General features: G+C 40.6%; 1 protein-coding gene across 6 annotated transcripts in view; it reads left to right on the top strand.

The window, feature by feature from the left end:
* TRIO (trio Rho guanine nucleotide exchange factor) overlaps nucleotides 1–13,964 on the top strand; it is a 400,036-nt gene that overhangs the window by 169,044 nt on the left and 217,028 nt on the right. For all 6 annotated transcript variants that reach the window (XM_007065023.4, XM_037893324.2, XM_043540247.1 and 3 more), the window contains one exon: nucleotides 2,117–2,347. In XM_007065023.4, the coding sequence (XP_007065085.1) occupies nucleotides 2,117–2,347 (231 nt within the window). The remainder of the gene's footprint in view (nucleotides 1–2,116; nucleotides 2,348–13,964) is intronic.

Below are 13,964 nucleotides of genomic sequence, written 5' to 3'. Positions count from 1 at the left end.
GCAGTGGGGATTGTAGTGGATAATCAGCTGAATGTGAACTCCTGGTGTGATCCTGTTGCCAAAAGAGATAATGTGATCCTGGGATGCATAAATGGGAATCTTGAGTAGAAGCAGAGAAGTTATTTTACTTCTGTAATTGGCAGTGGTGTGACCACAGCTGGAATACTGTGTCCAGTTCCGGTGCCCACAATTCAAGAAGGATGTTGATAAATTTCCGAGGGTTCAGATAAAAGCTACAAGAATGATGAAAGGATTAAAAAACATGACTTATAGTGATAAATAAATTGAACTCCTTAAGTCTAGCGTATCAAAAAGATGGTTAAGGGAATGACTTGATCAGTCTGTAAATATCTGTGTGGGGAACAATATTTCAAAATAGATTCTTCAGTCTAGCAGAGAGAGATAAACACGATCCAATGGCTAGAAACTGAAACTAGACAAAGTCAGAGTGAAAATAAGGAAGGCATACATTTTAAACAATGAAAATAATTAGCCACTGGAACAATTTATCAAAGGTCCTGGTGGATTCTCCCTCACTGACAGTTTTAAAATCATGATTGTTTCTGTAAAAGATCTACCTGATGAATTATTTTGGGGAAGTTCTTTGGCCTGTGTTGTACAGGATGTAAGACTAGATGATCACAGTGGTCCCTTCTGGCCTTTATGAATATGGTGGAACATATTAACTATTTATCACCTCACAGTAACTATGCACAGTAGTCTAGGACAGGATGCGAAGAATACTTTCCCCTGTTACTTTACAAGGAAAAAAGTTCATAGGTGTACGATTACCAGAGTAATAAATTCGGTCAGAACACAGGGGCTAACGTATTTTTATGGAAAGTTTCTTGTGGACTCTTTTTAAGTAAAAAGATCCGGGCCTTACTTTCTTGACATAACGGCAAGAAAAAACCCAGTCTCTAACGTTGTTCTGGGTCATTAGTTGAGTTACTGATTAAGAAAGAAAAGTGTCATCTGCTGAACTACCAGGTTTTGCTGCATATATAGATGCCTATTTTCTATCCTACTTTACTTCGTAGGATATTCATATTTTCAAATGTACTTTCTTTGGCCATATTACAATATTTTGTGTTTAAATCTAACCACTCAAATAGGTAAGGCACGTGTGTGGGAATAAAGATAAAATGCTTCCCTCTTTAATTACTGGGAAAAGAGAGAACCTCTGAAACTCTGCAAGGCTGTGGAATACTAGGAAATACACAATAGGGAAGAACCCTGTACAATTTCTAGATTGGGTTGGACTTGAGACATTAGGTCTTAACTGTCTCTAAAGTCTGATTCTCACTGAATGAGAGATGTCTTTTTTTTTCTTACTTCACAATTGGAAGGCGTTCTTTCCACAATAGTGTACAGGTGTGGGCTGTCAGAGCACTGCACCAAATTCCTCCTACAAATGACAGCATCTTAATTGGAATTAATCTTGAAAATTAATTTCTTAAGGACTTAAACAATGAATATTCAACATTAGTTAAAAGTAACCGTTCCTCTTTATTTGATCATTGCTGCTTTTTCTTCAGCTAGTAAGACTAACTGTGATAAGTTGCTGTGTTCTTTTGAAATTATTTTGCACTTTAATGGTTGGGTAGAATCAAGATAAAACTAATAGAATTAACCTGATACTCTGATATCAGTACTACAGATTAAAATGTAGCAAGATTTGTCATGTATTTCTCAACATTATGCTTCATAGAAGCACTTTGGCTCTGATAACATCCCCATCTTATTCTAAGGTTAAGTCCCAAGTAATAGCAAACTTTGATTTAAGCATGTGAAATCAACAGAATTCAGTTAAAACCAACTTTGGCCTTACCTCGCATCACTTTGACTCTTATTGAAAAGTCACTAGGAAGATGAGCTTTATTGGTAGGCCACTGTTTCAGAACAGTAACTTAATGCATACAGTAGACATCACATATGTCATTTTCTCTGTGCTATCTGTTGTAACAGCAGTGTGTTCCCATTCTGGGATTAGAGAGATTGAGAGTGCTAGGTGTCACGTCTTTAATGAATCTGTTCTGTATAATTTTGTAGTCTGCGTTGTTCATTAATGAGTTTTCGAACAGAAACTTAATGCTTCATCCTTCTTGCTGGTCAGGTGAGCCAAGATGGGAAGTCGTTACTTGACAAACTTCAGCGACCTTTGACTCCTGGAAGCTCTGACTCACTAACAGCTTCTGCTAACTACTCCAAGGCCGTGCATCATGTCCTGGATGTCATCCATGAAGTACTGCACCACCAGCGACAACTGGAGAACATTTGGCAGCATCGGAAGGTCCGCCTGCACCAACGGCTTCAGCTGTGTGTTTTTCAACAGGATGTCCAACAGGTTAGTTCCAGTCTTCTGATGTTTGTGTTTGTGACCAAATACGCTATTAACAAAGATTAGAAAATAATTCAAAACAAGCAATTCCTGTATAAATTAGAAAATCCAAGCCCAAAGTTACCAGGCATAGGCAGAGACTCAATCAAGAAGAAAATGAAAAGGTAGATGGAAATAAATTTTCTGGTATAAAGCATACTGTTGGCAAAATCCCGCAGCTACAAATTTGTAGTACCTAGCAACCTACTCTTAGGTATTCATTTGTGCTGTGTTTTATGTCACATAGAACTTTTCAGCTTACGGTAATGGCAGCAATGAATTATTGGTAATGGTCGAGCAGTGATGCCATGAGGAAGCATGGAAGCTGAGATGCATAGCTTGCATACATCTTAGGGAATGGGTCAGGATTTTTTTGAGCAGTGGAACACTGATCAGAACACAAGGTTTCTCTGTCTATTTTGAAAAATAGAGGCCATCTTTAACTTACCTCTGTATAGCCATCTGTGAGAAGCAAAAGTCACTCCAATTTAATGACTCACCTGCAGGTTAGCACTTAAAATAATTGATGAGGATACTTGAAACTTATGTAGTGCTAAAATGCTCAAAGCACGTTAGAGAGAGACCCCTGTGAACATAAGTGTAATCTCCCATTTTATGGATCAGGAAATTGAATTGAAGAGGTTGTGACTTAACCAAGGCCACGTTTGTAGCTGGTGGATCCTAGCTTGCAGCTGAGGACCTCCTAACTCTCAGCTGTGCTTAGACCACCAAGACAGAAGCTTGTTTTTTTTCGTTCAACAATTAAACAGTGCCCTAGAATTGACAGTCAATCCAAAAGTAAATGTGCTATCAACTGTGCCTGATTGAGACATTACTGTGATGGATTTGCCAAGCAGGAGACTACAACTTCTGTCAGCTCCTTTCTTATTCAGAGTGAAGTCCACAGATCCTAGACACTGGGATTTCTGCTCCTGTGCAGCCTTGGAGGCAGACCAGTCCTGTTAGACGGAGGCAGGGGAGATGTGGCTCCACCTTGAGAAACAGCCAGATTTGCTCTGCCTCTCTGCCTTTCTCCTCATATTCACTGGGAAGTCTGTGCCCCCTCCCCCTCATCGTTCACCCATGCAGAGTGCAGCATGGCAGAGACGCTAAAGAGGGAGGGAAAGACAGATTCTCTTCTGCACATCCTCTGCTGATGAAGTGCCTGCATGGAGATGTGTGCTTGTTCTGTGGAGGCCCAGGCCATGCAGGGGGAGTGTAGGTTGAAGTACAGATACCAGAAGGCCCGGGAAACTTCCCACCCAGCCTCTGGAGCCCAGGTTCTCAGCCATGACTGACTGCAGAGCAGCTGTGCAGCCCCTACTCTATAGCTGCTGTGACAGAAGGGAGCTGATAGGGATCCAGAGGCAGAGCAAGGATGAGCCTTGGTAAGGGGCCCCTGGGCCCAACCCTTTCCTCAGTTCTACAGCATGCCCCCTACAGTGACTCCAGGTTATTATTTCCTAGCAGGGTCAGCCCAACTGCTTTCTTCCATTGCAGTAAGTGGGACAAAGACTCTGAACCTACAGGGTTGGAGCCTGGTGCTCCTTGAATCGGGTCAGCCTATCTCCAGGCCACAACTAGGAATCTCCGATGAACAAAGCTTGGGACCCAGGGAGGACCCTTCTGGACCCATTGCAGCACCAATGTCCATTCCGAACCACCACTTTCTCAGAGCAAGAAAGCTGCTCAAAAGAGTAACAACAAGGCCCTTCTCCCCCACCCCATGGGACTGTCTGTCTGAAATTCCTCTCTTCTGAGGAGGATCAGGATCAAGGGCATCAGTGTGTCTCAGACTTTCGGACCAGGGCCTCGGGCCTGAATTCATTTGTGTGGGCGGTCCCCAAAAACATAAGCCACAGATTGGCGGGCACCCCAGCTTGCAGTGCCACTCACTCAGATTTGGCATCCTCCCTCCCCATTTTCTGTCATGATGGAGGGTCAGCCATGCCAAACCGGAGTGAATGGTGCTCTGACCTGTCATGAAGGGCCACAGCACCACTCAGCTTTAGCCTGGCACCTTTTCTATTGGCTTGCCGGTTGCTGGCGTTGCAGCCAGCACCTGTAAATTGCACCCATGCATGTTGGTGCCAACAGCCATGCAGCTGTTAGCACGCAGGTCACACGGCTGCTGGGAGCACGGCTAGTGCAGCACTCGGATCCGCTGGCAGGCCGGGCTCTCCGTGTGCCAGGGCGGTGGCTGAGGCTTGCGCTTCTCTCCGCACTAGGAGGCGGAACAGATAGGCTTTGCTCACCAGCAGGGAGGACTAAGGGCTTCTCCCTGTGGAAGAAGAGGAGATAGAGAGACAGCTGGTCATCCTAAATATCCTACAAATGACAGCAAAAGAATCTCTCTCTCTCTCTCTCCTACTTCACAGGAAATAAGACGGTTGCTCCATATTATTCCTGCCCCCCCCAACAAGTCATGCGGCTGCTCAGCTGTTCTCAATCTCTGGTATCTCAACAGATCCATGAAGAAATCACAATTCAGAATAAAGATGTTTAAATGCACATTAGCTGCCACCAATGAAGGGGACTGTGTGATATCAATAGGTGCGAAGGAGGCCTGTCTCTCTATCCTGATTCAACAGACTGTTAACTCTTAAGTACACAACACTACAAATATCCGTCCGTAGCCTTTGGTTTAGGATCAGCACTGCAAAAGCTTATAAAAAGTGCAGGTAGTGCAGGGGTTCTCAAACTGTGGGGGCTGGGACCCCTCAGGGGGTCACGAGCAGTCAGCCTCCACCCCAAACCCTGCTTTGCCTCCAGCATTTATAATGGTGTTAAATATATTTAAAAGTGTTTTTAATTTATTAGGGGAGTCACACTCAGAGGCTTGCTATGTGAAAGGGGTCACCAGTACAAAAGTTTGAAAACCACTGATGTAGTGCTATCTGAGAGCTGCTCTGTCTACCCTCTCCTGGGTGATCTCTGTCCTGAGTCAGTCCTAGATGGCAATACCCAAGCAATAAGGTTGCTGCAAAGCAACGGTTTTATGATTTGAGTCTCTTAACTCAATCTCCATGTGTCCCCATCTTCTACAAAGTTCATCACTCATCTAGTTATTTGCCTAGTTTTAACAGGCTACACAAAAAGTACTATCAAAGTCAGAACAAACTAAAATTTCATACAGACAATGACTTGTTTATACTGCTCTATATACTATGTACTTACATTTCAGTGTATTTATATTCCATTTGATTTATTTTAGAATTATATAGTAAAAATGGGAAAGTAAGCAATTTTTCAGTAATAGAGTGCTATGACACTTTTATATTTTGCATGCCTGATTTTGTAAGGAAGAAGTCTTTAAGTGAGGTGAAGCTTGGGGGGTGGGTGAGGGGGAGACACAGGAAAAATCAGACTCCTGACAGGGGTACAGTAGTCTGGAAAGGTTGAGAGCCACTGCCTTATTGCATGAAAGACCAGAGAAGCTGAGAAATCTTTGCAAAATAGTCAACCTTTCAATGGGGACTACTCCTTGCCACACTCCTTTCTCTTCTGGGATCAGTGGTCTCCCATGTGGATATTCTCAGTGGGCTATTGCTCACATGAGGCCACTGGAGCGTCCTCTTATTCTTCTTCCAAGTATCTCTCCTCTACTCCTCAGAAAAGGGTTTCCTCCCCAGGAGGATTCTCAGGTCACTCAGATGGTGAATATGTCCAAGCAGATTGAAGTCAGGTTTTCCAATAGGAGAACCAGTCAGGACAGTTATCACTACATATGCCAGCCTAGAGGGATGGTGTGTTTACATGGAATCAAGGACTCTCCAAAGGATCTGAAACAAGAGAGCACGCACAGCATAAACTGACAAGAATCCGGGGCAATGCAACGTGGTCTCACAGCTTTGCTCCCATACTGGGACTTCCCTTGTGCAGATCGTGATAGACAACACCTCAACCATATCATTTGTCTACAGACAAAGGGGAGCAAGGTCTACAGTCCTGCAAAAAAGAAATTTACCTTGTCGTCAACTTGGGCAGGGAACAATTTACAGTCTACTCACTCCCTTCACATCAAAGGCAAAATAGAATGTTATGGCCAACTGGCTCAGCAGGCAAAGTTGGATCATCCAGAATAGTAACTGCATCCACAGGTATTCAGTCTCCTGGTAAAGGATTTTGGTTTCCCAACAGTCGATGGGTTTGCCTACGACCTTTATCACAAGATTTCAGGTTCTTCTTTTGCTGATGGGATCACAAAGCCAAGGCAGCAGATGCCTTGTAACAAAGATGGCCAAAAGGGATTCAGAAGACAAGCAGCACTGGTAATTCCGATATCCCCATTCTGGCCAACAACATCTTTGTTTCCTGGTCTCCTTGACGTGATACAAAGATTTCCTATCTGCTTTCCATCTAGAAGGTATATGATATTACATAGGGCCACTCATGCATCAGAATCCAGACAGTCTAGCTTAGCTACCTGGTTCTTGAACAGAGCCTCTTAAGCCGAAAAGGCTATTCAGAAAGGTAATATCCACAGTTCTAGCTTCCATAAACAAATCTACTAATACAGGCCATCCAATGGCCTGGCTGAGGCTCTCCCATTCGTATCCAGTCTCATCCCTACATCTGCATCATTACCACAGTTCTTGAGTTTATTCAAGATAGATTTAGGCGAGCCCTGGCAGTACAGATGCTCCAAGATCAAGTCGCTGCTTTGTCAAGCATCCTTACGGAATCAGGCAAGTGGTGGATTTCATCTTATCCAGACAGCCAGCGTTGGCACTGCAGTGTGGCTGCACAGCACAGGGAATAGGCATTATGTTCTTAGGCAAGGTTGGTTGCTTCAAGGCTGGAAGGAAGTGCTGGAGTAGGAGTACCACACTTGGCTTTTTTGTCTTTGGGTACTGTCTTTTGGGGGGGGGGGGAAGGGAGGGAAGGGTCATTGAGTATTACTCTGTAGCAACTGCCAATCGTTGTCAGTCTTTAGAACAATGCATAATTCTCATTTAATGTGAAGACATTTCTTCTGACAATTTATGAGTAGTACACTTCAGTACCACACAGTTCAGAACACACAGGGTGGGTTATTTGTTTCTGGTGGCACAGTTTTAGAGCAAATGGCAATGTGAAGCCAAATCTATATCAGAAAAATTTAATTGATACGGGATTCAGAACGAAATAAAAAAAATTCACAGAAGTGTGGCTGAAGCAGACTACCTTGTTTCTGAAAAGAACTATACAGAAAATATTGCACAGCAAAGAGACTCATTACTCATCTTTGGGCCAAACTGACAAAGAAATTAGGCCATGTTTATGCTTATAGTTTCTGTTATAAAAGATATAGATGATTAAGTTTTACTGAAAGTGGATTTTAGTTGATATAACATAAATCTGTTCATAAATCAATAGCTTGTTATTATGGGGTTAGCTTGGCTATTTGGCCACACATTCCATTGTATTATGGGTACTGATTTGCATGTCGATTAAGATTAAAAAAATGACTTGTAAATGAAATTCTCACATACATCTGCCTTTCACAAAATACTGGATAAGAGCTGTTGGGAGTAAAACGAAGTATGCACCTTGGATGGGTCTGGCAATGAGTGCAAAATTCAGCTGAGGCAGCAACACAATTAAAATTGGTGCTTTATAACGGTAGAAAGTGTTTTTTGTGTTTTTGTTTTGTTTGGGTTTTTTGCAATAGGTAGAAGAATATGGTAAAGGAAATGATCTGACCATTTCTGTGGGGGGGGAAAGGAAATTCTACGCACCCAACATTAATTTCTGCAAAAGTCTGCATTGCACAGTGGCGCCGAATTCCCCCAGGAGTAAACATGGACTATATGGGAGTGGTGCCAAGATAACTTGGTGACATTGGGTCAGAGGAAAAAGTTGCTGGGCAGAACAACAGAACTGAGTTGCCAGTCAGCTGAGAGAAGATAGGCCTAGCAGACATTATCCAAGTAGCGACTTTGGATAAGTGGATCGACACAGGAAGAGTTGTGTGCCGAGCCTCACTTTGAACATGTTGTCTGTTACTGCCCTGAGCAGAGATCTCTGGCACCTGGAGGTGCAAGAGAGTAGATCTGGACTTTTTAGCTCAAATAATATAGTTTAAAGGCAAGTACTGTTTCTAGGGAAGAAGAAAAGGAGGACTTGTGGCACCTTAGAGACTAACCAATTTATTTGAGCATGAGCTTTCGTGAGCTACAGCTCACTTCATCGGATGCATGCTGTGGAAATCGCACAAGACATTTTATACACAGACACCATGAAACAATGCCTCCTCCCACCCCACTCTCCTGCTGGTAATAGCTTATCTAAAGTGATCATCAAGTTGGGCCATTTCCAGCACAAATGGCCCAACTTGATGATCACTTTAGATAAGCTATTACCAGCAGGAGAGTGGGGTGGGAGGAGGCATTGTTTCATGGTGTCTGTGTATAAAATGTCTTGTGCGATTTCCACAGCATGCATCCGATGAAGTGAGCTGTAGCTCACGAAAGCTCATGCTCAAATAAATTGGTTAGTCTCTAAGGTGCCACAAGTCCTCCTTTTCTTTTTGCGAATACAGACTAACACGGCTGTTACTCTGAAACCTTTCTAGGGAAGGCAAGCAACAGATCTGGCTTTGACAAAGAAGGCTTCAATGTAATAAAATGCAGCAGGCATCAGTTCTGGGTGAATTACAGTTTTTCAGCTGTGTTGAAAGAAAAAGACCATGAAATTGAAGGTGGTGGTGGACAAAATACCTGGCAAAAATGTGTTATGTCAGAGAGGGTAAATTCTTGTTGCTGGACACATTTACTGAAGTTTGGTCAATAAAATACTTAATAATACTTTGGTTTGAAAATGGATGTTAATAGTCTATATGTCAGAAAGAAATTCGAGTTTTTCTTGTATTTCCTCTTAAATACGTATTTACTTTGGGTAGCGTTTTGACCTGTGCGTATGCTGCATGTGGTTGCTCTTCCTGCTTTCTCTGACTCCCCTACAGGGACGACTGCTCAATGAGTCTTTTTTTAAAAGGGAATGCCACTCTTAGTTGTGTATTGGATACAGAAAGTCAGACCTGAAATGATGATTACCTTCATTGTGTCACAACTTAATTATGTCCCTATTGTGGGACATGAAGGTTCCCCCTGCCTTTTCTGATTGGTATGGGAATGGGTTTCACTGCAGTTGATAGGCTTAGTTTATTTGAAAACTCTAGACTTCTTTAAATGTGAAGGTATTCGGTAAATTTAACATTTTTTCTGTGTTTTATTTGTAGCAAATATGACAAAACAATTCGGGGGAGGTGAGGGAGGAAAAATTGGGGAGATCACAGCAACACAACAAAACAATGAAAGGTCTGGAAAATGAAACGGAAAAATGGGTTGAAATGGGCATGTTCAGTCTAGAAAAGACAAATGGCCTGTGCGTTCCGTCACATAGCAGGGTTTCAGCAATCTAGCAGCAGTAACCAATTATATTTCAAGGCAAGGCTGTCATTATTGCATAGTATTTATTACTACCAATTATTAAAAAGTAGGCTATCTCCCAGAGGGGTGATTTTGATAATCAAATTAATCCTGTTACAGTTAGGTTGGAAGGGCTAAGTGAACTAGTGGTCTGCCTTTATGACCCAAATGGTTCTGTGATTGAAAAGCAAATCACAGCCCAATCATGAAGCTTTGCTTATTTTTCACAGTAACCGACCTTTATTTTGATTAGAGATGCGATGCATATTGCTATCTTAAAGTAGCCCAGGCCCTGCTAAGAAGGGGAAATAAGAGAAAATAGTAGCTTGTTAGCTGAATGAACTGCTTTTTAACCAAGATTTCTGCACAGCCTGTAACAAATGTCACTGCAGTCCAAATTAAGAAGAGAGCACTCAGTCTGATAACATTCATTTGTCTGTGAAGTGTAAGAGAAATTTGAAGTTTTAATTTGTTTGTTTGTGGCTTCAAGTGAGTGTCCCTGTGGCCTAAGACGAGGTTTCATCTAAATACAGTAGTGATAATAAGTGCCAACTGGTTCTGAATGAATTTGGTAGGTGAATGGATTACCCTTTTGCCATCAAATTATCTTTGGAAACTTGGAAGGGGCACTATCAAATAGTTTGACCACCCAAGTTCACTTATTTGACAAGAAATACAATCTGACTTCATGGTGAGGGTTGTCCCCAGGAATCTGAATTTGTTTAAATGCATGAGGGCAAGGGACATCAGTTTATTCCAGTTAAAGGAAGAAGGATCTGATTTTTGCAAGGTGCTCAGAGTGCCTTTTACAAGCAGGTGTGGGAACTCAACTGAGAATGACTTCAATTTACGGAGATTTGAGAACACAAGTTTGGTCTGTATGTATGCTACTATATATAATGCACTAAACAACACAGGCTTGATATCTAGTTGTTGTAGAAGGCCGCAAGGCACTGTTGAATCATTGTATTCTTAACATCTTCACTTAGTGTCATCCTCCTGTGCAGGAGACTCTTGGAGGGGCCACCACACTCATGCACCTTGCTGTGTGCTTTGTGGTTCTTTGGACAAACAGTGTGTCTTGCCCTCTCAACCAAAGAGCTTGTATGGATCAGCAGACCTCAGATTTTGTGAATATCTGACATAAATGCAAAATTCTACCCAATATGTACTCGATATTTATTTAATCTCATTTGGATATTGTTAACTTTTTTAAATTTAAGGGTTTATATTTATTTATCAAAGCTCCAGATTCCTTAAGGATGAGAACAACAAATTGGAAAGGAATGCATACCATCTCAACATGAAAATATTGAACACATATCTTAAATACCATAAGGTGCACTGAATGTTCAGTATGGAAATAAAAAATAGATCAGTGGTGCAGATAAGGCTGAAGGGATGGATTTTTATGAATGTTGTAGGAATGCCTCATAAAATAGTGGAGAAAATAGCTAGAATGATAGGGAAAACTCTCATACATAAATCAGAGAAATGGAAATATGCTTAACAGCATTTCCTCAGTGAAAGCTATAAGTACTGGACTAACTTGGTCTCTTGGTAATGAAGCATAAAATGTGTGGAAAAAAGATAACAGGAGAGTGGTTAGTGTTGTTGTTAGAAGTACCAGCAAGTGAGTGTTCAATAAATAACATGCATGTTTATTTACAGGATTAGAAAAATATTGTACTCGTAATATGAATGTCAACACAACAAATGCAATTAAGAAAATATGGGAGGGGAGTTATTACTGTCTCTGTTTTTATGTGTAAAGAGATGTCTGCAGATCCTAGAAAAGTATTGGAAACTTTTGTAACCCAAGAGTATTTTTAAAATAGCAATTTCCTCAGGGGCCTTGGATTTTTAAAACTTGCTGCTGAACCTGAAATTTTGAAGTGAATAGGGAAATTATAAATCAAGCATTCTCCCATGGAGTTGTGTTTATAATACACTGATAAACACTTCTGATCATTTTCTCAGACTCCCTTTTGGAAGCTTTTATCTTGCTCTTTTCAGGTGGTGGTTGATGTACTGTAAAAACGAACAGAGTACAGGCATAAATAAAATGTTTTTTCAATTTAAATCATTTTTTATTTACATGTAGCTAGTCACTTAGACACCTCTGCATATTAGTGTCTTAACTTGCTAAAGTGGATGCATGGTTTCCTAATTGCTAGTAAAATATTAGGTTTTACATAGTTATTTTCTACCAAGGAAACGCACATTTGAAGTGTTGTCAGTGTTGATAAAGACAAATCCAGGACCTCAATAACTTCCTTAGTGTGGGAGTAACATAAATAGAAAATAGATAAGCAAATAGCCCTTGCACTGCTTTCGGATGTATTGAGTTTCCACAAGAAAGCAGAAATGCTTTGACCAGGCTGTAGTCACACATCAAGCCTTTCAGCTTCAAGTTATGGGACTTGTGCTTCTCAGTCAATGCTACAATAATAGGATATCTAGCTGCTTAAGAAAAATCCCATCTTCCATGTTTAACTCTTGGCTTCAGAGCTAAACTTCAGGCTCCTATTTTGGAAAAAAAATTATATGTGTATTAAGTACACAATAAGTTGGTTAATATTTTGAAAGTCTAAATAACTTTTCATAGGTAAAACAGAATTGATTTTGTTGTGAAGTGACAAAGAATGTATACCACAAAGTTTTTAATAAATAATAATAAATTTAATAATGTTTTGCTCCAGTTACTGCAAACACTTAAGCACGATTAAAGTTTAGGTAAGAAGTCCATTGATGTCAATAGAACTATGCATATGTTTAAACTTGTGTACCTGTTTGCAGGATTTGGGCCATAACTTTCAATATTTGGTTTATTGCCTACAACAGTTATATAAAATTCAAATAAAAGCCTTTACCAGTAGTAGCATTTTTTTAAAAAAGAAGTTTTGTAATGCAGTTAATTACAAATTTTGATCTAAAATTGCAGTAACACATTTCTAAATTACTATTTTTACACAGTCATCAATCTCATTTGAAATCAATGATTGTGGGGAAAAAAGTAAGCATTTAAGTCATGCAGTGCAATCTCATTAAACAGAACTCCCAGGACGTTGGTGTTATTATGTTCATGGACAGAGAAGTTCAGTAAAACTATAAAAAAAAAAAACAAAACAACCCCTCTTTCTGGAAGGTTGCAACATAACATTTACTTCTCAGAATCCCAAACCCTACTACACAAGAACCAAAAACAGAGAAAACAGGCTTCTCCTTAAGGTAACAAGGTATAACTTACCCCACTTTGCTCTAAACTAATTCTTTGCACACTGACTGCTAAAGACCCAGATCGCACATTCCCTACCAACCCCCCTAGCTGCAAGGATGATTTGGAAAACCCCTGAAAATTTAAACTGATATCTTATCATTTTAACACAGTTTTCAACATATCACCATCAAAAGGACCTCTAAGAGTAGGCCCTTTGAGATCTTTGAGACTACTACTGTTAAGCACAACTTTGGATAGTGTTTGTGTAACACATGGTATTGCAATATGAGTCTCTGTCCTTCTCTCTCTGAACGTCTTATACTGTTCCCCCTCACTATAATATTGGAGTGCCTTCCATGTACTTTCAGTCACAGCAGTCTAGTCTTTAGTGGACTTCATGGAGTCTCTGGATCTTCCTTCCTGGAGCCAAAACTCTGCTCAGGGTAGGATTGTGGCTAATCAGCATAAAAAGCTAAAAGGCTGCTAATGAAGTGGCTCCTTTGGCTCAAATGGTACACTGTTGCGCAGAAGGCCCCATTGACAACTCTAGAAGGGGATAGGCAGAACTGTTGTTGGCAGGATTACTCACATTTAAAAGTGATTACACTTCTACAAGCAGTCACCTTCCTGAACTGAATCCTTACTGAAATATTTTCCAAGATTAGCTGTGGAATCAAGTGACACTCTGGGAAGCTATACCAGATACTGCACTGCAACAGAGGAGATTAATACAGGAACTAAAGTTGGAAAGATGAGTACAAAGTAGGGCTGTCAAGCGATTAAAAAAAATTAATTGTGATTAATCGAGCGATTAAAAAAAATGACTAGCATTTATTTAAATATTTTTGGATGTTTTCTACATTTTCAAATATATTGATTTCAATTACAACACAGAATACAAAGTGTACAGTGCTCACTTCATATTTATTTTTGATTACAAGTATTTTTACTG

This window comes from Chelonia mydas, chromosome 2 (genome assembly GCF_015237465.2).
Source record: "Chelonia mydas isolate rCheMyd1 chromosome 2, rCheMyd1.pri.v2, whole genome shotgun sequence".
NCBI lineage: Eukaryota > Metazoa > Chordata > Testudines > Cheloniidae > Chelonia > Chelonia mydas.
This window is presented reverse-complemented; position numbering and strand designations above follow the sequence as displayed.